Source organism: Chanodichthys erythropterus, chromosome 1 (assembly GCF_024489055.1).
Source record: "Chanodichthys erythropterus isolate Z2021 chromosome 1, ASM2448905v1, whole genome shotgun sequence".
NCBI lineage: Eukaryota > Metazoa > Chordata > Actinopteri > Cypriniformes > Xenocyprididae > Chanodichthys > Chanodichthys erythropterus.
Window position 1 is genome coordinate 34,573,143 of NC_090221.1, and position 26,650 is coordinate 34,599,792.

At 37.3% G+C, this 26,650-nt stretch overlaps 3 protein-coding genes across 3 annotated transcripts in view; all 3 read left to right on the forward strand.

Moving 5' to 3' along the window:
• The first annotated feature begins 1,304 nt into the window (after positions 1-1,304).
• On the forward strand, positions 1,305-3,677 carry LOC137034573 (protocadherin alpha-8-like). The gene has a single exon (XM_067407656.1). It carries the CDS (start codon positions 1,305-1,307, stop codon positions 3,675-3,677), a length of 2,373 nt encoding a protein of 790 aa, XP_067263757.1.
• Positions 3,678-5,354: 1,677 nt separating this feature from the next.
• Positions 5,355-8,090, forward strand: LOC137034642 (protocadherin beta-15-like). Its single transcript, XM_067407779.1, has 2 exons — positions 5,355-7,718; positions 8,010-8,090. Exons 1-2 carry the CDS (start codon positions 5,355-5,357, stop codon positions 8,088-8,090), a joined length of 2,445 nt encoding a protein of 814 aa, XP_067263880.1.
• Positions 8,091-8,312: 222 nt separating this feature from the next.
• Positions 8,313-26,650, forward strand: part of LOC137034717 (protocadherin Fat 4-like) — a 32,185-nt gene continuing 13,847 nt past the window's right edge. Inside the window, exons 1-3 of the mRNA XM_067407902.1 lie at positions 8,313-10,673; positions 12,757-12,830; positions 13,041-15,384. Coding sequence (XP_067264003.1) covers positions 8,313-10,673; positions 12,757-12,830; positions 13,041-15,384 — 4,779 coding nt within the window. The remainder of the gene's footprint in view (positions 10,674-12,756; positions 12,831-13,040; positions 15,385-26,650) is intronic.

Consider the following 26,650-nt stretch of genomic DNA (forward strand, 5'->3'; position numbering starts at 1 on the left):
TAATGTTTTCCTAATACATGCGTAATTAAGGCATGTTGTTAAAAAAAGTGCAATTCTTTTCCACTTAGTTTTGATTAGAGTGCAATGTTTTGTTTGTCAGTTCTGATTGTGTTTGCCCACTTCTGTGGAGGTGTTTAGGGTCGGTCGTTATTCTGCCAATTTACTATTCTGATAACATTTCAGTTTCCTTTTAAGCTATTGCTTCTTTCCAATGTTTTAGATAGTTATGTTTTTGTTTTGATTTTTATTTTTGATTTGGTCTAGCTGGGTTTTGTGCTCTGTGGTTCATCTCGACATGTTTTTTTATGTAAAGTCAATTCTGAAACAAACTGGCTGAGAGGACGTCTCTCTGTGTTCAGCAATAGCTTTGTGATGGAGGATGTGTGTACTATTTAGGTGGGCATGGATTTGCAATGCTATTTTATTTTAATTTTTCTTGGATACTGTTCTAATTCTGCTCTGCATGCATTTGAGATTTACATTGTATTTTTGCATAATTCTTCTTACAGAGTCTCTAATAGGTGTTTGTCCTATTTAGTGAACTGTTGGTTTGTGAACAGACCCCAGACCGCATATCCAGTGTGACAGTTTCTGTAATGTATTTATTATTTTTAGCCAGATTCTGGTTGAACTGTAAATTGATATTCTTCTTAACAATAAAAAGCTCTTCATGCTTCATCCCTCAGGTTGTTCACAGCCTTGTTGAAGTTTCCTGTGTTGCTGATGTTTATGTCAAGATACAGTTCTCAGTTTGTTCTAAAGACATGTTGTTTCCTTTAAAGGTTATGATATTGGTCTTGGCATCTGGCAACTACTATGTCTTTTTCCGAATGTATCTGTCTCTCTTTCTCTTTTACTCATTCACTTGTTTTCATAAAACAATATGTTCAGTCTAATAAGAGAATATTGAATATTTAAGCATATAGCTTAACTCATAGTTTGGATTGTTTAGAAGTCAGTTGATAAAATTACATGCATTTGACAACATTAAAATGTTTTGGACGTTGCAATGCAACTAACGCTTCAGATCGCGAGATGTCAGTGTAAACCTAGAGAAAGGCTCATGACGTCAAACAGTTGCTCATGTTTTTTTTTTTTTTTGTGTTTGTTCCGCCCTCTCAGTTTATTCGTGTGTTTTCTCGATTTCACCACTGATGCCGTTTGATTTGTCTGTATTGGGTATCGCGTTTTGCATTGACCGACTCGTTTTCAGCTTAAACCAGAGCAACGATGGGACTACACCACAAATATTCTTAGTCTGATCGTGAAACTGCGTTTGAAGGAGATTCTTTAATCTCAGAAAAATGGAACAAAGACAACGCTTTCATCAGCTGGAGCTGAATGCGAAGCTCGCTTTCATCGCTGTATCTCTGTTGTTTGGAAGAGCAGTTTGGGCTCAAATTCGGTACTCGATCTCAGAGGAGCAGAAGGACGGAGCTGCGGTGGGAAATATAGCGAAGGATTTAGGCATTGATTACAGAACACTGAAGGAGCGAGGATTTCGCATCGTCTCGACCTCAGGCGAGTCAATGTTCAGTGTGAATCAGAATGACGGTGTCTTGTATGTGAACGGTAAGATAGACAGAGAGGAGGTTTGCGAGAGGAGCACTCCGTGTTTAATCAATCTGAAAATCGCTCTAGAAAACCCACTAGAAATCCATTATGTCGGTGTAGAGATATTGGATGTAAATGATCACAGTCCACGGTTTCCCGAGAATGAAAAGCGGCTGGAAATTGGGGAATCTGTTATGCCAGGTGCGCGATATCCGCTACAGGCTGCGCGCGACCCTGATAGTGGAACCAATTCAGTTCAAACATATAAACTCAGCCACAACGACCATTTCCGTCTTGAAGTTAAAGACCGAGAAGATGGTAAAATTCCCATTCTGATTTTACACAAGCCGCTTGACAGAGAAATGACGAAAAACATAAAATTATTATTAACTGCTTTAGATGGAGGGAAACCTCCTAAGTCTGGCTCAATAGAAATACTGATTGATGTACTGGATATCAACGATAATGCGCCTGTTTTTACAAAAGAAACATACACTGTTATACTGAATGAAAACGCAGATGTTGGCACAACAATTTTACAGATTAATGCCACTGATTCTGACGAGGGTCAAAACGGAGAGTTAATTTATGCATTGGGAAATAATGTTAATGACAATTTACGTGAACTTTTTGAAGTTAATTCAGTCACTGGAGAAATTATTGTGACTGGCCTTTTAGATTTTGAGGTAAAAGATATATATGAAATTGACATTCAGGCATCTGACAAAGGAATCGTTCCTCTTGCGACGGATAAAAGTGTAGTGATAAAAATCGTCGATGTAAATGATAATGCACCGGAAATGGAGGTGACATCATTATCAAGCGCCATTCCAGAGGATTCCAGACCAGGTACTACAGTAGCTTTGATAAGTGTTACTGATTTAGACTCTGGAGTCAATGGAAAAATCTCATGCTCACTGTCCGATGATATACCTTTTAAACTAATGCCGTTACCACAAGATAATATTTATTCTTTAGTTACATCTGCTTTACTTGACAGGGAAACTAAATTTCAGTATGATATCACAATAGTTGCAAAGGATGCAGGACAGCCATCATTGTCTTCTGTTAAAACTATAACTGTTCTGATATCAGATGTAAATGACAACAGTCCAGAATTCTCGTTCTCTCCATATGCGTTTTATGTGATGGAAAATAATGTCCCAGGCAAATTATTATTTTCTGTGTCTGCTTCTGACAAAGACTCAAATGAAAATGCGATAATCAGCTATCATATATGGAGAGAAAATACAGAGGAGAACAAATATGCATCTTTCATTAATATTAACTCTGAAAATGGGGAGATTTATGCGCTTAAGAGCTTCGATTTTGAAACAACCAAAACGTTCCAGTTTCATGTGCTCGCTTCAGACTCTGGAAGTCCGTCTCTGAGCAGTAACGTGACAGTGAACGTGTTTATTCTGGATCAGAACGACAACGTTCCAGTGATCTTATATCCAGTCAGCGCTAACGGTTCTGCTGAGGGTGTGGAAGAGATTCCCCGTAATGTGAACGCAGGTCATTTGGTGACTAAAGTCAGAGCCTATGACGCAGATATAGGATACAACGGCTGGTTATTGTTTTCACTGCAGGAAGTTAGTGAGCACAGTCTCTTTGGTTTGGACCGCTATACAGGACAGATAAGGACCCTTCGCTCATTCACAGAAACAGACGAGGCCCAGCATAAACTGCTCATACTGGTCAAAGACAATGGGAACGTTTCACTCTCAGCAACAGCGACTGTGATTGTCAAAGTTGTGGAGCCCAAAGAGGCTTTTGCAGCTTCTGATGTGAAAAACGCAGTAAAAGACGAGGAGGAAAACGACGTGACGTTTTATTTGATCATCACTTTGGGCTCGGTTTCAGTGCTTTTTGTCATCAGCATCATCGTGTTGATTGTAATGCAGTGCTCCAAATCTACAGACTATTCGTCCAAGTATTTGCAGGACACAAATTACGACGGGACTCTGTGTCACAGCATCCAGTACAGATCTGGAGACAAACGGTACATGTTAGTTGGACCCAGAATGAGTATCGGTTCTACAATTGCGCCAGGGAGTAATAGAAATACTCTAGTGATACCAGATCGCAGGAGGAGAGATTCTGGAGAGGTAAGAGAATGACTCCTACATCTGTGTATTAGCTGTAGGAAACAGTTTTAAGACACATGTCAGTTGCTGTCCATGGTACTGACGCTGCTCAGGCTGTTGTTTCAAATGGAACATTCTTAGTGTCTTTCTCTTTCTCAGATTCTAATAAATAAATAAATAATACTGTACTAATAAAACATAATAGAGCTTGCTATGCTATGTTTTCATTTTATGCATGTTTTACAATATTCTAGCTCTTCGTCAGTCATGGTCCCATTCAACTCATTGTGCTTTTGTTGTGGCAGGACTTGCATATCTTGCAGACTTGTTTGAGCTTCTCCAAGTATAAATTAAATTTGTCCTTCTTTCTGTATCTGATTTTGGTGGGTTGTGAAGAAAAGAATAATGTTTTCCTAATACATGCGTAATTAAGGCATGTTGTTAAAAAAAGTGCAATTCTTTTCCACTTAGTTTTGATTAGAGTGCAATGTTTTGTTTGTCAGTTCTGATTGTGTTTGCCCACTTCTGTGGAGGTGTTTAGGGTCGGTCGTTATTCTGCCAATTTACTATTCTGATAACATTTCAGTTTCCTTTTAAGCTATTGCTTCTTTCCAATGTTTTAGATAGTTATGTTTTTGTTTTGATTTTTATTTTTGATTTGGTCTAGCTGGGTTTTGTGCTCTGTGGTTCATCTCGACATGTTTTTTTATGTAAAGTTAATTCTGAAACAAACTGGCTGAGAGGACTTCTCTCTGTGTTCAGCAATAGCTTTGTGATGGAGGATGTGTGTACTATTTAGGTGGGCATGGATTTTCAATGCTATTTTATTTTAATTTTTCTTGGATACTGTTCTAATTCTGCTCTGCATGCATTATTTTTAGATTTACGTTGTATTTTTGCATATTTCTTCTTACAGAGTCTCTAATAGGTGTTTGTCCTATTTAGTGAACTGTTGGTTTGTGAACAGACCCCAGACCGCATATCCAGTGTGACAGTTTCTGTAATTTATTTATTATTTTTAGCCAGATTCTGGTTGAACTGTAAATTGATATTCTTCTTAACAATAAAAAGCTCTTCATGCTTCATCCCTCAGGTTGTTCACAGCCTTGTTGAAGTTTCCTGTGTTGCTGATGTTTATGTCAAGATACAGTTCTCAGTTTGTTCTAAAGACATGTTGTTTCCTTTAAAGATTATGATATTGGTCTTGGCATCTGGCAACTACTATGTCTTTTTCCGAATGTATCTGTCTCTCTTTCTCTTTTACTCATTCACTTGTTTTCATAAAACAATATGTTCAGTCTAATAAGAGAATATTGAATATTTAAGCATATAGCTTAACTCATAGTTTGGATTGTTTAGAAGTCAGTTGATAAAATTACATGCATTTGACAACATTAAAATGTTTTGGACGTTGCAATGCAACTAACGCTTCAGATCGCGAGATGTCAGTGTAAACCTAGAGAAAGGCTCATGACGTCAAACAGTTGCTCATGTTTTTTTTTTTTGTGTGTTTGTTCCGCCCTCTCAGTTTATTCGTGTGTTTTCTCGATTTCACCACTGATGCCGTTTGATTTGTCTGTATTGGGTATCGCGTTTTACATTGACCGACTCGTTTTCATCTTAAACCAGAGCAACGATGGGACTACACCACAAATATTCTTAGTCTGATCGTGAAACTGCGTTTGAAGGAGATTCTTTAATCTCAGAAAAATGGAACAAAGACAACGCTTTCATCAGCTGGAGCTGAATGCGAAGCTCGCTTTCATCGCTGTATCTCTGTTGTTTGGAAGAGCAGTTTGGGCTCAAATTCGGTACTCGATCTCAGAGGAGCAGAAGGACGGAGCTGCGGTGGGAAATATAGCGAAGGATTTAGGCATTGATTACAGAACACTGAAGGAGCGAGGATTTCGCATCGTCTCGACCTCAGGCGAGTCAATGTTCAGTGTGAATCAGAATGACGGTGTCTTGTATGTGAACGGTAAGATAGACAGAGAGGAGGTTTGCGAGAGGAGCACTCCGTGTTTAATCAATCTGAAAATCGCTCTAGAAAACCCACTAGAAATCCATTACGTCGCTGTAGAGATATTGGATGTAAATGATCACAGTCCACGGTTTCCCGAGAATGAAAAGCGGCTGGAAATTGGGGAATCTGTTATGCCAGGCGCGCGATATCCGCTACAGGCTGCGCGCGACCCTGATAGTGGAACCAATTCAGTTCAAACATATAAACTCAGCCACAACGACCATTTCCGTCTTGAAGTTAAAGACCGAGAAGAAGATGGTAAAATTCCCATTCTGATTTTACACAAACCGCTTGACAGAGAAATGACGAAAAACATAAAATTATTATTAACTGCTTTAGATGGAGGGAAACCTCCTAAGTCTGGCTCAATAGAAATACTGATTGATGTACTGGATATCAACGATAATGCGCCTGTTTTTACAAAAGAAACTTACACAGTTACATTAAATGAAAACGCACCTGTGGGCACAACAATTTTACAGATTAATGCCACTGATTCTGACGAGGGTCAAAACGGAGAGTTAATTTATGCATTGGGAAATAATGTCAACAATAATTTACGCAGACTTTTTGAAGTTAATTCAATCACTGGGGAAATTATTTTGACCGATAATTTAGATTTTGAGGTCAAGGATAAATATGAGATTGATATTCAGGCATCTGACAAAGGGACTGTTCCTCTTGCGACGGATAAAAGTGTAGTGATAAAAATCGTCGATGTAAATGATAATGCACCGGAAATAGAGGTGACATCATTATCAAGCGCCATTCCAGAGGATTCCAGACCAGGTACTACAGTAGCTTTGATAAGTGTTACTGATTTAGACTCTGGAGTCAATGGAAAAATCTCATGCTCACTGTCCGATGATATACCTTTTAAACTAATGCCGTTACCACAAGATAATATTTATTCTTTAGTTACATCTGCTTTACTTGACAGAGAAACTAAATTTCAGTATGATATCACAATAGTGGCAAAGGATGCAGGACAGCCATCATTGTCTTCTGTTAAAACTATAACTGTTCTGATATCAGATGTAAATGACAACAGTCCAGAATTCTCGTTCTCTCCATATGCGTTTTATGTGATGGAAAATAATGTCCCAGGCAAATTATTATTTTCTGTGTCTGCTTCTGACAAAGACTCAAATGAAAATGCGATAATCAGCTATCATATATGGAGAGAAAATACAGAGGAAAACAAATATACATCTTTCATTAATATTAACTCTGAAAATGGGGAGATTTATGCGCTTAAGAGCTTCGATTTTGAAACTACCAAAACGTTCCAGTTTCATGTACTCGCTTCAGACTCTGGAAGTCCGTCTCTGAGCAGTAACGTGACAGTGAACGTGTTTATTCTGGATCAGAACGACAACGTTCCAGTGATCTTATATCCAGTCAGCGCTAACGGTTCTGCTGAGGGTGTGGAAGAGATTCCCCGTAATGTGAACGCAGGTCATTTGGTGACTAAAGTCAGAGCCTATGACGCAGATATAGGATACAACGGCTGGTTATTGTTTTCACTGCAGGAAGTTAGTGAGCACAGTCTCTTTGGTTTGGACCGCTATACAGGACAGATAAGGACCCTTCGCTCATTCACAGAAACAGACGAGGCCCAGCATAAACTGCTCATACTGGTCAAAGACAATGGGAACGTTTCACTCTCAGCAACAGCGACTGTGATTGTCAAAGTTGTGGAGCCCAAAGAGGCTTTTGCAGCTTCTGATGTGAAAAACGCAGTAAAAGACGAGGAGGAAAACGACGTGACGTTTTATTTGATCATCACTTTGGGCTCGGTTTCAGTGCTTTTTGTCATCAGCATCATCGTGTTGATTGTAATGCAGTGCTCCAAATCTACAGACTATTCGTCCAAGTATTTGCAGGACACAAATTACGACGGGACTCTGTGTCACAGCATCCAGTACAGATCTGGAGACAAACGGTACATGTTAGTTGGACCCAGAATGAGTATCGGTTCTACAATTGCACCAGGCAGTAATAGGAATACTCTAGTGATACCAGATCGCAGGAGGAGAGATTCTGGAGAGGTAAGAAATGGACTTGCGTTATGCTGTATTGTATTCATAGTCAGCATTGTACTTTTATTTTTTTAATTAATACTGATCTGTCGTTATAATAACTTAACTATTCCAGCTCTGTATTTTTTATAGCTACATTTGTATGTGAATTCTATATTATTGGAATTTTTGATGTGCCCTAATGATTATGTAAATGAAACCCGCGACAGCGAATGGGTTACTGTCCTTGGTGCTGAATTCGTGTGGCCGCTTGCTATCCTGCATACTGAAATAGGACGTTGACTCTTTTTTTGTTTCTAGAGCTTCAAGAACTTTAACATGAATTACTCGCAGAGTTTAATGAATAGCAATGCAATGAAAGAGCGCGAGGTGTCAGTGTAAACCTAGAGTAAAACTCAAAACGCAAGAGTACCTCCCTGTTTTCTTTTTCGTCACACAGATTTGTACACGATCTCTTTTTCATCAGCGGTGCATCTTTCTCTGTGCTTTTGTCTTCGTGATATCTTTCGAGATCTAGAGCATTTCGGTCATCTGTCATGTCGCTACTGGACTAATATTTGGACAGCCGGTGTGCAATTGTTGTGGAACGAATACAGTGCAAAAATGGGACAAAGGAGACATGATCAATGGCTTGAGCGGCATGTGAAAATCCTCTTCGTTGTTGTATCGCTTGTTTTTGGCAGAACGGTTTGGGCACAAATACGCTACTCGATTTCTGAAGAGCAGAAGGACGGAGCTGCTGTTGGAAATGTCGCGAAGGATTTGGGTATTGATCACAGAACCTTAAAAGAGCGAGGATTTCGCATCGTCTCAACCTCAGGCGAGTCCATGTTCAGTGTGAATCAGAATGACGGCGTCTTGTATGTGAACGGTAAATTAGATAGAGAGGAGGTGTGCGAAAGATCCACCCCGTGTTTAATCAAGCTGAAAATCGCTTTAGAAAATCCTCTCGAGATTCATTACGTGACTGTTGATGTGATTGACGTGAATGACCACGCTCCGAGATTCCCAGACCAGGAAAAGCATTTAGAAATAAGCGAAACGGTGCTTCCCGGTGCGCGATTCCAGCTCCAGGCAGCGCGCGATCCAGACAGCGGCAGTAATTCAGTTCAGACTTATAGACTGAGCCACACCGATTACTTTCGCATTGAAATTATAGATCGTGATGAAGACGGCAAAGTTCCTGCGTTGATTTTACAAAAGCCTCTCGACCGAGAGATTACAAAAAGCATAAAATTGCAGTTAACCGCTTTAGATGGAGGCAGACCACCAAAGTCTGGAACTATGGAGATAACGATAGATGTGTTAGATATAAATGATAATGCGCCTGTTTTCACTAAAGATAAGTACACTGTAACGCTGAATGAAAATGCACCTGTAGGCACAACCATTTTAAGGGTGAACGCAACCGATCCGGACGAAGGCCAGAATGGCGAAATCGTTTATTCATTAGGACATAATGTTAATCACAAGTTGCGCAAACTTTTTAATGTTAATCCAATCACAGGGGAAATTGTTGTGACAGGTCTTTTGGATTATGAGATTAAAGATAAATATCAGATTGACATTCAAGCATCAGACAAAGGAATTGTTCCTCTAACAACAGATAAAAGTATAACTATAAAAATTGCTGATGTGAATGACAATGCACCTCAGATAGAAGTCACATCATTCTCGAGTGCCGTTCCTGAAGACTCTAAACCTGGCACAACGGTGGCTTTAATAAGTGTCTCTGATTTAGATTCTGACATAAATGGGAGAGTCACCTGTTCATTACCTGAGGACATACCTTTCAAACTAATGCCGTCCTCTCAAGAAAACACATACTCATTGGTGACAACATCATCTCTTGACAGAGAGACAATTTCTCGTTATGACATAACATTAGAAGCTAAAGACGCTGGTCAACCACCATTGTCTTCTGTTAAATCTATAACTGTCCAGGTATCAGATGTAAATGACAACAGTCCAGAGTTCTCCTTTTCTCCTTACGCATTTTATGTGATTGAGAATAATGTTCCAGGCAAATCTTTATTTTCTGTGTCTGCCTCTGATAAAGATATAGGTGAAAACAGCGTGGTCAGCTATCAAATATGGAGAGATGGTGTAGAAAACAAATACATGTCTTTCATTAACATTAACTCTGAAAATGGAGAGATTTATGCACTAAAGAGTTTTGATTTTGAAACTCTTAAAACGTTCCAGTTCCAAGTTGTTGCTTCAGACTCTGGAAGTCCGTCTCTGAGCAGTAACGTGACAGTGAACGTGTTTATTCTGGATCAGAACGACAACGTTCCAGTGATCTTATATCCAGTCAGCGCTAACGGTTCTGCTGAGGGTGTGGAAGAGATTCCCCGTAATGTGAACGCAGGTCATTTGGTGACTAAAGTCAGAGCCTATGACGCAGATATAGGATACAACGGCTGGTTATTGTTTTCACTGCAGGAAGTTAGTGAGCACAGTCTCTTTGGTTTGGACCGCTATACAGGACAGATAAGGACCCTTCGCTCATTCACAGAAACAGACGAGGCCCAGCATAAACTGCTCATACTGGTCAAAGACAATGGGAACGTTTCACTCTCAGCAACAGCGACTGTGATTGTCAAAGTTGTGGAGCCCAAAGAGGCTTTTGCAGCTTCTGATGTGAAAAACGCAGTAAAAGACGAGGAGGAAAACGACGTGACGTTTTATTTGATCATCACTTTGGGCTCGGTTTCAGTGCTTTTTGTCATCAGCATCATCGTGTTGATTGTAATGCAGTGCTCCAAATCTACAGACTATTCGTCCAAGTATTTGCAGGACACAAATTACGACGGGACTCTGTGTCACAGCATCCAGTACAGATCTGGAGACAAACGGTACATGTTAGTTGGACCCAGAATGAGTATCGGTTCTACAATTGCGCCAGGCAGTAATAGGAATACTCTAGTGATACCAGATCGCAGGAGGAGAGATTCTGGAGAGGTAAGAAACCTTAAGGTTTCACAGGATGGATCTATCTGTCTATCTTGCAGTGTTGTTAAGAATATATGTTTTTGATGCAAGTGCTTTTCTGTTGGACAGTAATACATCTAAACTTCTTGAGGATGATAGATATCAATCTGTTGAGACAAATAGAATATAACTTTTTGTCTCAACAGATTGATCTCTATCATCCTTTCATGTTGGTTCTACTTGAATCATTTTTGTTGACATTAAAACTGGACAGTGGATTTCTGAGTCTCAACATATTCTGCATGGGACAAGATCAGGGTTACTGAGTGAAGGCAATACATGCGAATGTTTAATGTTCAGTTATGTTGGAGATTTAGATGAGTTTCTTATAAAAATATTTAGTGTTCTTTTGGTCTTAACCATTTTAATCACAAATCACTTGTCAGGAAATTAGCAAGAATTGCACAAATACTGTAGATAAAGTAACTTAGCACCAAATAACCTTCACCTTTGTTTTCTTTAAATGTTTAAACTGTGTGCGGGTAAACTTGCAGACAGCTTTTTATAAGAAGAGTCAGTGTTGTTTCACTCAATGTAAATGGCTTCAAAACGTTCAAGAAAGTCGAAAAATGTCTCCCAGTTAGTTTGAGTTTAATGTGAGACCAAATATTCACTACAGAGTTGAAATCTGGATTCTGACCAAAACATGATAGACTTGTTCTCAAGCCACTTCTAGGTTGTCTTTGCAGTTTGGACAGGAGCATTGTCTTGTTGAAAAAAAAAAAAAAAAAATCTGATCATTCCTCTTTAGATAACTTTTCGTTTGAGGGAAGCAAGCATTTCTGGAATATTCTCATGTACTCTAAAGCATTAAATGATATTTCACAGTGAAGCAGCTCACCGATACCAACAGCTAAAAAGGCTCCACACACAATGACTCCTCCTCCATGCTTCACTGTGGTAGAGATGCATTTATCATTATATTTCTTAGCAGATTTTTAAAGACACCGCTCTGAAGCACCGCTATGTAACTTGTGTTTCATTGTGATTCATCACTTCACACACAACTTCCCATATTCTGCCCAAAACTTCATTCTGTCTTTGATGTTTTTCTGAGGCAGAAACAGCTTTTTAAGTACTGCATTTACTTACATTTTTCTAATTTTAATAATTTGTGGTTAGGACTATTAAAAGCTTTGTGTTTAGCCATTTTGGACTTGGCCACTTTTTATATTTGGGCCAGGAGTATATGTGTATATATAACTGAAGATTCATTTGATTATTTCTAAGTATCAAAGTAGTTTTTTAACCAGAGAAGGGTTGGTTATTGGTTTTACTTTGTAATGCCATTGATTGCTTATTTGTGACCCTGGACCACAAAACCAGTCAAAAGTCGCAGGGCTATATTTGTAGTAATAGTCAACAATACATTGCATGGGTCAAAATTATCGATTTTTCTTTTATGCTAAAAATCATTAAAGATCATGTTCCACAAAGATATTTTGTACATTCCCTACAGTATATATATATATATATATATATATATATATATATATATATATATATATATATAAAAAAAAAAAAAAAAATATATATTTTTGTAAGTAATATGCATTGCTAAGGACTTCACTTGGCCAACTTTAAAGGCGATTTTCTCAATATTTTGATTTTTTTTTTTGCACCTTCAGATTCCAGATCTTCAAGTAGTTGTATCTCGGCCAAATATAGTCCTATCCTAACAAACCATACATCAATGGAAAGCTTCAGATGATGTATAAATCTCAATTTCAAAATATGTACCCAAATGACTGGTTTTGTGGTTCAAGTTCACATTTAAATGATCTCAAGTTAACTTGAAGAGATTTTGCCCTTTAGGTCTATGCAAAAGTGAACTGTTTTGATTGGCATGAAATGCAAAACTAATTGTTTACATGCAGTAATTGTAATCAATTCTTGTACGCCATTTGGACATAAATCTGTTATGCTTTCAATAAATGTGTGTGTTTTTATTATTATTATTTCTATTATATGTTCTTTAAAAAAGTTAACCGTTTCGCCAGATAAACGTGTTTTCCGACTTAGCTGAACTCTCTTTTGATTTGTTATTTCTCAGTTCGTTTGCAGTAAAAAATACATTCGCACGGTGTCAGTGCACACCACAAATACAGACCTGACGTGGCATCGTCTGTTGGTCGTTTCATTCGCTCTCTCCATCAGTTCGTTATGATCGCTGTGGACATCTCCTTCACGCCCGCCAAGCGCTTCCTCATTTCTTAAGGATTCTCTGACACAAAAGAGGAGTTTTATGGTCAGTGCTTATCTTTGTTATGGGTCCAAATTTTATGCGAGTGGAACATCTTTAAACGGCGTTTTAATTTCCTGCAAAATGCAACAAAGGGTGCGTTCGTCATGGCGCCTCAGACTTACATTCATGGCATTGGGAATGCTGTTTTGGAGAGGAGTCTGCGCACAAATACGATATTCTCTTTCCGAGGAGCAAAAAGATGGTACTGTGATCGGAAACCTTGCGAAGGATTTAGGTCTCGATCCCAGAACGCTAAAGGAGAGAGGATTCCGAATCGTTTCAACCTCAGGCGACTCGCTGTTCACGGTAAATCAGAATGACGGGATTTTAAGCGTAAATGGAAAAATAGATCGCGAAGTGGTGTGCGAGAGAAGCAGCTCGTGCATCATCAATCTGAAAATTGCGCTAGAAAACCCGTTAGAGATTCACTACGTGTCGATTGAAATCGTGGACGTCAATGATCATGCCCCGACATTCCCAGAGAAAGAAAAGCGGTTGGAAATATCGGAATCTGCCCTACCTGGAGCTCGGTATCAGTTACAGGCGGCGCGGGATCCCGATGGCGGCATGAACTCTGTTCAACAATATAAACTCAGTCATAATGATAATTTCCGCATAGAGGTTAAAGATCGCGGAGAAGATCTAAAAATGCCCTTTTTAATTCTTCAAAAGCCTTTGGATAGAGAAACCAGCCGGAGACACAAGCTACATCTTACTGCGCTCGATGGAGGGCGACCCGCAAAGTCTGGAACAATGGAGATAATAGTTGACGTTTTGGATGTTAATGACAACATGCCTGTTTTCACACAGGAAGTGTACTCTGTAACGCTTAGAGAAAATGTCCCTGTAGGCACAACTGTAATACAGGTTAATGCTACTGACATGGATGATGGTCCAAATGGAGAAGTTTTTTATTCATTTGGAAAGGATATAGACAATAGGATAATACAACTTTTTGATTTAAACTCCAGTACTGGGGAAATGGTTGTGATTGGCTTGATAGATTTTGAAGAGATGAATAACTTTGAAATAGATATCCAGGCATCAGACAAAGGACCTGTTCCTCTCACATCAGATAAGAGTATAACCATAAAAATCATTGATGTAAATGACAATGTGCCTGAGATAGAAGTCACATCATTTTCAAGCGCAGTGCGTGAAGACTCTAAAATTGGAACCACTGTGGCCTTGATCAGCGTCAGTGATCTGGACTCTGGTGTAAATGGGAAAGTGTTGTGCTACATTACTGAAGACATACCTTTCAGGCTAACGGCATCATCTCAAGATAATATTTACGCGCTGGTTACAGCCTCAACTCTTGATAGAGAAACTGTACCTCACTATGACATCACGTTAGTAGCCAAAGATGCTGGGCAGCCACCTCTGTCTTCGGTTAAAACTATAACTGTGCAAGTATCAGATGTAAATGATAATAGTCCGCAATTTTCTCTTTCGCCCTATGCTTTTTATGTGATGGAAAACAATATTCCAGGGAAATCTTTGTTTTCTGTGTCTGCTTCTGATCGTGATTTAGATGAAAATGCTGTTGTGAACTACAACATTTGGAGAGACTCTGGAGATGAAAACAAATATGCATCTTTCATTAATATTAACTCTGAAAATGGAGAGATTTATGCACTAAAATGTTTTGACTTTGAAACTCTTAAAACGTTCCAGTTCCAAATTATCGCTTCAGACTCTGGAAGTCCGTCTCTGAGCAGTAACGTGACAGTGAACGTGTTTATTCTGGATCAGAACGACAACGTTCCAGTGATCTTATATCCAGTCAGCGCTAACGGTTCTGCTGAGGGTGTGGAAGAGATTCCCCGTAATGTGAACGCAGGTCATTTGGTGACTAAAGTCAGAGCCTATGACGCAGATATAGGATACAACGGCTGGTTATTGTTTTCACTGCAGGAAGTTAGTGAGCACAGTCTCTTTGGTTTGGACCGCTATACAGGACAGATAAGGACCCTTCGCTCATTCACAGAAACAGACGAGGCCCAGCATAAACTGCTCATACTGGTCAAAGACAATGGGAACGTTTCACTCTCAGCAACAGCGACTGTGATTGTCAAAGTTGTGGAGCCCAAAGAGGCTTTTGCAGCTTCTGATGTGAAAAACGCAGTAAAAGACGAGGAGGAAAACGACGTGACGTTTTATTTGATCATCACTTTGTGCTCGGTTTCAGTGCTTTTTGTCATCAGCATCATCGTGTTGATTGTAATGCAGTGCTCCAAATCTACAGACTATTCGTCCAAGTATTTGCAGGACACAAATTACGACGGGACTCTGTGTCACAGCATCCAGTACAGATCTGGAGACAAACGGTACATGTTAGTTGGACCCAGAATGAGTATCGGTTCTACAATTGCACCAGGCAGTAATAGGAATACTCTAGTGATACCAGATCGCAGGAGGAGAGATTCTGGAGAGGTAAAATAGAGATTATCTAAAAAATTATGATCTTTGATGGCTTTTGTGTTTATTTATTTTGTGTTTGGCCACTTTACTGTCCTCACATCATCCTGTTAGACACAGTCTGATCCATGCAAAAGAAACATCTGCTGTAGTGTTTCTTGTCCTTGAAAGGAATTCTGATCTCTAATATAAAAGGCTGAAGGTCTCTGAACCTAAATGATGAAATCATGAGAGCTTTAGAACCTGAGGACTGAACACACACACACACACACACACACACACACACACACACACACACACACACACACACACATGTTTGTTTTTGTGAATTGTGGGGACTTTCCATAGACTTCAATGCATTTTACACTGAACAAACTGTACATTCTGTCCCCCTACCCTGCCCCTACCCCTAAACCTAACCCTCACAGGAAACTGTGCAAACTTTTACTTTTTCACAAAAACTCATTCTATATGATTTATAAACCCATTTACATTGTGGGGACCGCTGGCTGGTCCCCACGATGTAGGTGAACTCAGGTTTATATTACATCATGGGGACATTTGGTCCCCACAATGTAATATAAACAAAAGCACACACACACACACACACACACACACACACACACACACACACACACACACACATATAGATGCAAGACTGCATTTGATTTTTTTTCTGACAATTTTGAGAATGTGGAGTCAAGAATGTTTTCCAAAGTATTTTATTTTATACGTATCTTATACAGTAAAGGACAAAGTCTCTCTCTCTCACACTGAACACTCTGTTTCCCATTCATTCTCTGTCGGGTATCCATAACAATACACCCATTACCCTGAGAAAAGGAGAGTAGAATAAACTGCACTGTGAGCTATGAAAAGGAAATGGAGTGAGAGAGATAAACATAGTATAGATTTGTTGGTCAGCTTGCTGGAGTTTATCAGATGAAATTGATTTAGATGTAGAAGTTGATGCTGTAATGCAGTCAGCAGATGGTGTCAACAGATTCAGTCCCCTGTGAAGAGGACACACAGAGTCATGTATTTGGTTGTGGGAGGCAGTCTCGGATGCGTGTTCTCTCGGTGTGGGTTGTGCTGTCGTGCTCGTCTGTGGTTTATCGGATTGCCTCTTTCTGTGTAAATAAATGTCATATTAATGAGATTGCTCTTATGATGGTAGCATTCAGATGACCGGGTTTTTTTGAGAGTGTGTGTGTTTATGTGCTGAGCACCTCAGGCTGTTACTCAAGCATATTTTAGTCCATCAGGCAGACAGGATTGGCCTTATTCCACGTTACTGAACACACACAGCGCTTCCCCACCCACAGTGCTTTCATCTCTCTTCTCAGCTATTTTTCCCTTTGCTATACTCCCTCAGTCACCTTATTTCTTGATTTTTTTGGGAAAAAATGTATTTGGAGTTTGTAGTCTATCTCTCTATCTATCTCTCTATCTATCTATATTAAAAAATATATATTTTTTTTTTCCCCTGTAATTTTTCAGTTGCACTTTTGCATCACTACTAATATTGTATTCTTTTGGATGAATTAGTCAAATGTTTTGCATGTGTAAGTCGCTTTGGAGAAAACATTTGGTAAATGATTAAATGGAAATATAATACAGTATATAGCGATTTGTCTAAGGTTTTTAGTTGCTGTCTGTGTGGATGATGAAATCCACAGTCCTGCAGAGAACACTGAACACAATCAGGTATTGTAGAGGTCAGCAGTATATTGAGCCTGTTCCAGCAAAAACACACACACACTGATCATAGACCAGGGTACTGCTCAGCATCTCATTAGATTTCTGCAGTTTTTGATTTTTTTTATGTTCAGTGTCTGAATAAAAACCTTGGATTTTATAACATTAAGTCTATTCAGTCGATCTTTGTGTTTCACACATTCAGTTCAGATTCCAAATAAATGCTGCTTTATGAATGGTTTGGCATCCAAGCTATACTATATGGAAATTATTTTCACAACATTAAATTTCATAAACATTTTAATTTTGTAAAATAATCTTTGTCAGACAGCTCTCTCTTTGCCCACCCCAGTTGCTATGGCAACAGCAGAGATAGAACACTTTCTTTGTTTACTGATTCCAGTTGCTTTGGAAACAGAAAGCCTTTTACAGATATTTGAGACTTTACACTTGTTTTTAAAGTGAACAGTTTATAGTTTGTTTATTTGTCTGTTTGCTGGACATTCTGTTTGGAGTGGTTTTAATTTGAATCTAGGGTTTGGTGTCATGAGTTCTGCTCTGCTCCCTGTTATTTTCTTCTTTATAGATATTCCTGGTTGTATTGTGAACAATTAATTGATTTTTTTTTTTTCTATAATATTTTCAAATGTAAAAAATTGCTTCGCCCTTTTTTTTTTTTTTTTTTTTTTTTATGGATTTGGTATATGCTTACATTGATCTTTTTTGCTTAGACAAAATTGTTGTCATAATCACATTTTTTATCCTATTAAATGTTTTATTCCTATATATATATATATATATATATATATATATATATATATATATATATATATATATATATATATAATTAATTTAATAAATTTAATTGCTTAATTATAATTAAGCACATATACAAAAGTGTTACCATATATATATAGCACTTTAGTATATGTGCTACATATATATATATATATATATATATATATATATATATATATATATATATATATATATATATATATATATATATATATATATATATGGTAACACTTTTGTATATGTGCTTGATGAGTACTAATAAACAGCCAATATCCTAGTAAAATTCATGGTAATAAGCAACTAGTTAAAAGAGCCTAAAATAAAGTGTTACCATATATATGGTGTGTGTGTGTAAATGAACAAGGCTATGTTGGAATAGATATTCAGGATAAAATTTATTTTATAAAATTAGAAGATAATGAACCAGCATTCCATGTTCACTGTTCAGATTTTAGGAGTTTTTAATGTAGAATGGTTATTACTTCAGAACCATGTTAATTTTGACATATCAAACAGAATTAAAATCAGCTGGCATTTTACTCTCAGTAGCAGAACTGAATGAGGAGTCATTTTAATCTGTTTAGTCGCAGGTCGGTCTATGCACTGATGTGTTTTGTTTTAGTTCTGACTGAAGAAAGCACCACAAATCCAAAGTTGTTTGCTGAACTTAAAAGAAAATGAATGGAAATGGTGTTTGTTGTCTGTGGACACTGCTGCTGCAATACAAGCTTCAAGATGGCAGAGACTGAGAATGAGTGTACTAGTGGTTTTTAACAGTTTCCCGGACATCAACTGGCTGGTGAATACAGATTTGCTTAGAGGCAACATACAAAGCCTGAGCAAAGAAAGCAAAACTGTGGCAACAAGGGCATAACATTACGTGCAGCCCGGGCAGTTCTCTGAATGCATGTATATGAGAGAAAGTCAGGTCCATTCTGCAGTGGTTCAGTACTTTAGTGGGTCACCTCAGTTCTGGTTCAAGCAGTTATAAGTAGCTCTGTCCTCTATATCTCAGACTGCAGCTGGCCTCAAGTGTATCTCTCTCACTCTCTCTCTCTCTTATATAATCTTTGACTTTAAGTCTGTGCTAATCTTCTAAACTCTCTCTCTCCTAATGGTCATAGAAACTGTCATGTCGGCTTTAGAAGTGTTCATTTTAAATGATGTTACTGTGAGTATTATTATTATTATGGGATGCTTTGGTTTATAATGATAATGTCTATAATATTAGGTTTTGTTCATTTACTATAGTATGTACTTCAGTACACTATTGTTTTCTTTGTTTTTTGTTTTTTTTCTGCATAGTGTTTGTTAATTGCTTTGTGTTACATTGTCACATGATCTTATCTTCTGGTATCACTGATATCAATTCTGGTTCATTCGTTAAGTGCATTGTATTGTGGGATACTTTTTTTTTTTTTTTTTTTTTGCATGCACTGTGCTCTCATGTTATACACATTATGAAAAATGTTGATACTGAATGCATATATAGAGAGAGCATAATCAAAATTACATCCTATTAACAATATAGGCTTACATACTATGTGCAGAAAGAGTATGCATGCTGTTCCAAATATAGCCTGATGATTGTAACATAGATGATTCTGACACAGTTTCAACGCTACAGTTTGTGATTGCTGGAGCGCTATAAAGCCCACGAGGAATCTCTTAGGTTGAAAGCAAAGCTGTGTGCGGGATGTGGGTGGAGTCAAGGATATGAGCTCTATTTTTAGAAGGTCTGTGTCTTATATTCCAGACATTTAATGTCGGATTTTATTTGTGCTCTGCAAAAAATTATTTGTTTTCCAGTAAAAATATCGAAACATTCTTAAATCAAGATACATTTACTTGAGAAGCAAAATTAAGATCTGGTTAACTAAAAAAGTGATCAGAATAAAATGAATATGTTTAAAACACACACACACACACACACACACACACACACACACACACACACACACACACACACACACACACACACACACACACACACACACACACACACACACACACACACACACACACACAAAAGAATATCCATCAGTGGGGTCAAATTAAACTTAATTCAAAGAGAAGACAAGATTATGTTTGCTACCCCATTGACATATTTTTATAAAAAACAATTTAAAGCATAAATTCACTTTGATAAATGAATAAACTATATATAAAACAAGACAAAAAATACTAAGAAAATCTTTTTTTTTTTTTTTTTTTTTGCAGTGTGTGTATTATAATGTGTAAAATAAAACCAAATTGAGGTAAAACCATGCTGCAGGGAACAGCGCGTCTCTTGTGCTATCCATATTTCTAGGCATATTTATAGACGGTCTCTGGAGTCTTTGGCTGTTAGGTCATATCTCCCCTGTGGTTTCTGCACTGCTTGGCATTCTGGGTGATATTTAGTCATGTGAGAAATGCATGTTTTGCAAGTCAGCATTTTGTTAGATTTCTAGCTTCTTCTGAAAACAGTTTTAGAGATCTGTTCTACATTATTTTAGGCACTTAGTTGTTAGGCACAAGACAAAGTGCACATTCTTATGGGGAAATGGTTCAGTGGGGTTCTACATAGAACTCTAGGGTTCATGACTCAATTTTAAAAAACTCTTAATGCCAAAAAGGTTCTATATGAGAAAAAGATGTCTTAAATCACTGCATAATACTTTCATTTTTAATGGGTTATTTATTTATTTATTTTTTCTAGTGATGACGAATGTTTATAAGCTGATTGTAATTAAATTAAAATTACCGTAAAACAAAATTAATTAAAACTGAATTCCATAAAATGCAAACCTAAAAGGATCTATATATGAAGCACCTGACAGAACACTTTAGGATTCTATATAGAACCTTTTCTTCTAAGAGTGTTGAGTTTAGTAGTTCATTATCGGTTGACATGCATTTTTGCAAATGTTCAGCAGTATTAGTTTTGTTTTCTTTGGCAACCAGAAAATGATGGAAAGTAATTAAAAATACATTTTAATGTTATCTTTTTAAAGCTCAGTGATACATTTTGATCTTTTCAGGATGATAGGAGAGGAAGGCTTGACGTAAAAGCATGGAGGAGGAGGAAGAACAGTGACTCATCTGTACTGTGTGTGTGTGTGTGTGTGTGTGTGTGTGTGTGTGTGTGTGTGTGTGTGTGTGTGTGTGTGTGTGTGTGTGTGTGTGTGTGTGTGTGTGTGTGTGTGTGTGTGTGCGTGTGTGTGAATTTAGACTAAGAGCAGGTTCATATATGTGAGTGTGCTGCAGAGACAGCAACCATTTTGAAAGTATTCATAGAACAATATAAGAGTTTATTTTATTAAAGGAGGAGATGTCAACCTCAGAGTCTGTATCATTGTCTATTTTTCTATAATAATAAACACCAGATATAGCTCACTGAGAATGCCATGCCAGACATGTTGAAGATTAGCGAGCAGGCAGTCAATTTGTTATGCACAAGCTGTTTCTGCACAAAAGCAGTTTATTTAGTATGTTGAACCATCTCCCACATTCACTTCCATTCAAACAGGATCCTGCTGTTACATTTTTTTAAACCTTGAATGATGCTCTGAAGGAGAGGCATTGGAGCGAATACCCCAAGAAACAACACTGAATCACTGCATGTTTTGTGTGATTTATCTGCTTGTGAACATGTACATGCATGAGTGCACACACCTAGATTTAGACTCCTACTGTAAATTCTTAAAGCACAAAGGAGGAAAACAAAGGAACAGAATGAAGGTGAAAAGAAAGTGAGAGTTTATTATTATCCCAATAAAATAACAAGCCAACTGACCAGCAATTACTTCCTCGCCAAAGTCATTTCACTCTCATTTGGTGCTTGTCCAGTGTTATACTTAGATGCTGAATGCAGCTGAAGAAAAATGGCAGCCAGTGCTGATCTTCAGAGTGCTGTTTGTGTGGTCATCTGGGTATACTAATGTGTGTATGTATGTTAGTGTGCTTTATGAGTGGCAAGGACATTTGGACAGTGACTCACTCTTGCATGTCAAATACAGGCCTGTGTGTGTGTGTGCATGTGTGTGTGTGTGTGTGTGTGTGTGTGTGTGTGTGTGTGTGTGTGTGTGTGTGTGTGTGTGTGTGTGTGTGTGTGTGCATGTGTGTGTGTGAGGGATTTTAGCAGCAGAGACATCAGGGCAGTGTCTCATCCATGTGACAAGCACACATAGATCATTGTGTTCATCTCACATTGTGTACATGAAAAATGCCTGCTGAATTGGGATTTATATATATGTGTGTGTGTGTGTGTGTGTGTGTATATATATATATATATATATATATATAAAAACATGTATAGCATTTATCTGTAGATTTTTTGGGATTCCTGTGGTTAAGCGATGCATTGAACAGAATGATTAAACCAGCATTGTTTCATTTATTAATGAACTACATGTTTGGTTATTTTAGGGAGGACACATGCATGCATGCACAATCTTCTGCTATTTGTTATTCATAACATCAAGTTGCACAAGCTCTGGTGTGTGTGTGGTCTTATTGGTAACGCTTGGGTCTTATTAAATAAGGACTTATTTGTTGACATTAGTTAATGCATTTACTAACATGGTCTAACAATAGCAATATACTTTTACAGCATTTATTGACCTTTTTTAATGTTAGTTACAGATAAAAAATGTATTAGTGAATGATGAGATTAACTAAGATTAATACATGCTATAGAAGTACTGTTCATTGAAAGTTTATGTTTACGAATATAAACATAATATTAACAAATGAAACAACAGAACTAATGTTAACAAATGAAATCTTAAAGTGTAACCATTTTATAAATCTAAAACTTTTGTTTATTCGGAATATGCCAAATCTTGTCTGAAGGCATAATTACAGGGTGAAATCTATGCAATGTTTTATACTCAGCCTTGGTGACTCATGTTTTCCCCAAAATGGGTTTACAATACAGATACATCTGACAATCTGCTCTGTAGTTTTCCAGCCAGTTTTTATTCTCTAGCAGAGCAACTTTTCCAGAGAGAGTTGTTCTCTTGGGGATCGTCACATCACAGTCCTTGGAAGCTTTTAATGTCGCTGTGAATTTGAGAGCGTGTTTGAGTCTGAACAGCATCCTTGCATCCCTCGCACATGAACACACACACACACACGCACACATACAGACATTTGCCTGGAAGAAGTAGGCCAGCGCGATGTGAATAATTTAGTCTGTTCACTGACTTCAGCTTAAATATGGCTAAATTCTTTCTCTCTTTCTCTCTCCCTCCTTATTTTTAGAAAAGAGGTTTTGTTTGGATAACCTTACAAGCTGCATTATGCATCTCTTTATTTATTTAGTAGCATTTCTTTATTTAAGTAATTGTTCTGTTTGTTTTTTATTTAATAGATATTCTAAATAAGGGGCTGAATACATATCCATAAGTCTGATTACAATGTATTTATGATGCAGCTAGATGTCTTTTTAGTACGTGCTAAAAATGATGTGTTAAAAACAACCCAAGTTGGGTTGAAAATGGACAAACCCAACAAGTGGGTTGTTTTAGTTTTCCTCAACACTACACACACAATTTTCAGATGCTAAACTTTAATATACCTGGAAAAAACATTCCTAGCTATTTTTTATTCGCTTTACACAAATCACAAACATTAATGTACCATTTGTCCAAACAAAACAAACAAAACTCTGGAATTTGTCAATTTATCAAATGCACATATGCTTTCAATTAGCTCCAAACTGATATCTGCTTGATTAATCATACACACAACACAGGAAATGCAGTTTTCCCAAATGTTTATGCATTTATCACAATTGCATTATGTAATATGAAAAATGTAAAAGGGAAAGTATACACAGAGCAAGAAAATATGCAAGAGAAATGGAAAATAAAGAGGTGTAAGTGTAAAGGTGGTGATGTGGCTATAGAGGAAGGGCTGTAATAAGAAGGAAAGGAAGAGAGGAGAAAGTAAAAAAAGGAGGATAGGAGAAAAGCTGAGTATAGTGGAGCGCATAGAAAGAGCAAGAGGAGAAATTGTAAGAAGACATGGACATAGTGAAAGTGGACATAAATTGTTTTATTTGTAAGAAATTCAAGATAACTTTGGCATAATGTTATGTTTGAATATACATATAAACAAATTTTATAAATATCTGTAGTTTTAAAGCTGTTGAGGTAATTGAAAAACTGCCAAGCAATTTGTATATTCTCAAATGTCATAGTGGCACATCTGCAAATATTTTATTATCAACTGACAAGGTAATAACGTTAAGCCTGATACTGTAATGCAACATCCAGAGGACCACAAAAGATCATTTAAAAGATTTTAAACACTTTGAGATGTTATGTAACAACTGAAACTTGTTTACATATTGTTCATGACTCAAAAATATGCATTACAACAGTTTTGAAAATATTTTTTTAAAAATATCTTTTTTGAAGCTTCATTTGCTCAATGACCCATGGACAAGCATTACAATAAACGTGTATTTTCATTAGTGTATTTGAACATCTACAGCTGAAAGTGTTCTAAAATCATGAGAGAAAATACTTGTAGTTTTGACTAGAAAAAAATGCAGTGCTTTATTTTGAGGTAAAGTTGAACTGTTAAAATATTAAATATTAAAGCTTATTAATAAACATTCACCTTTTGTCTATTATTGTTGCCTCTAATTGCATCTGGTTTTTAATTTCACAACAATTTTGGGTTCATTTTAAGCTAGCCATATAGCAATTTTTAAACAATAGTTGGTTTAAATAAAACTACCCAGCAGGTTGGGCAAACATTTAACCCAACCGCTGGGTTTGTCCATTCTCAACACAACTTGGGTTGTTTTTAACCCAGCATTTTTTAGAGTGTAGTTAGAGTTTTGCACATGTGACTCCAGTTGTGCCCACTGTCGTTTAGCAATCGAAAAAAAAAAAATATATATATATATAAATTGCTTTGGTTTAATTTAAGCAAGCAATAATTTTTAAACAATAGTTGAGTTAAATAAAACTACCCAGCACACTGGGAAAATATTTAACCCAACCGCTGGGTTAAAACAACCAAATAGCTTTGTCCATTTTCAACTCAACTTGGGTTGTTTGTAACCCAGCATTTTTTTAGATGTGTTCATTGACTGACTGTATTTCTGCATTTACTGTATTACATTTTAGTTTTGGTTAATGGAGTTTGATTCTAATATTGAATTTTAAAAGGCTGTCTGATATGCAGAATATTTGCACATGCAGTCATGACAATTTACTGGCTGTTTTTGTGATTTCTGCACTTATTATAGTGAGAATTCTTTGGAATTCTGCTGTATTAATTTAAACATGGTAAAATGGGTTAAACACAGCTTAGTGGTCGCTGAAGCTATCATCAGAATTAGCCAAAATATTTTATGAATGAACACTTAATGGATAACATACACAGCTTGCTATTATTGTTATACATTATACTTTTCATCATTGTAGCGCCAAATTTGCTGGTTGTTTCTAGTTTTGAGAATGATGGTGGTTGGCATGCAGGTGCAGGGAATTAGCATGGTTTTTCAGTGTGTCTTCTTCTCTGTAGACACGTGTGTGTGTGTGTGTGTGTGTGTGTGTGTGTGTGTGTGTGTGTGTGTGTTCATTAGACCTGATAGTGATTCTAGCCACATCCTTCTGCAGCTGCTCCCTCTGAAAGAGAGCTGTGTATGTGTGTGTGTGTGTGTGTGTGTGTGTGTGTGTGTGTGTGTGTGTGTGCTTTTGTTTATATTACATTGTGGGGACCAAATGTCCCCATGATGTAATATAAACCTGAGTTCACCTACATCGTGGGGACCAGCCAGCGGTCCCCACAATGTAAATGGGTTTATAAATCATATAGAATGAGTTTTTGTGAAAAAGTAAAAGTTTGCACAGTTTCCTGTGAGGGTTAGGTTTAGGGGTAGGGGCAGGGTAGGGGGATAGAATGTACAGTTTGTTCAGTGTAAAATGCATTGAAGTCTATGGAAAGTCCCCACAATTCACAAAAACAAACATGTGTGTGTGTGTGTGTGTGTCAGCCATGAAAGACATTCAGATTATCTTAGGTTTTATATCAGTGTCAGATTTGCATTTGTCAATTATCTTCATTCTTTTCCACTTTACTTCATTCCTTTCTCAGTTTATCTCTTTCTGCATTACTTTGTTTTTACTGTGAATCAATTAAAAGTCTAATTTCATTCTCATTTCTGCTGTTTACACCTTTTCAAATCATTCCTATTGATGAACCTGAACATAGTGTTTACATGAATGCCTAATAAAGTGATCAGGTTGATGTGTGTTTAAATGTCATAAGCTTCCAATCGGATTTGATCTTTTGACATGTGATCACTGCATGAATATTCCACAGAGTTTTCCACTGTTAAGATGCATGAGAGTCCAAAGCAAGGAATTGTGGAACAACATTGTCTTGCATCGCTTCACAGACCATGAGGGCAAGGAGAAGTTTAGAATCACACAACTGTCCTTTATGACACTATGACAACAACAATAACAAAAGCTCGTTCCATGTGTCATACGTCATGTGCAAATCTTTTCAGTTTCAGTTTTCAGATCAATCAAGTGTTTACATATCCTATTGAACAGATTACAGATGGATTATTTTGTTCTAAATGATGCCTCATACTTTTCTCTCTCTTTCTATTCCCTTATAATTATAATATAAATACAGATGATAAACATGTAATAGTTTATTATGTGTATCTCTGTGCATGATGGTACTTGCTTTGTCCTTACGAGTGAGTTTGATGGTCAGTGACCTTTACTGAAGGTAATCAGAGCGTTGGCTGTAATGTGGACTTGTAGCT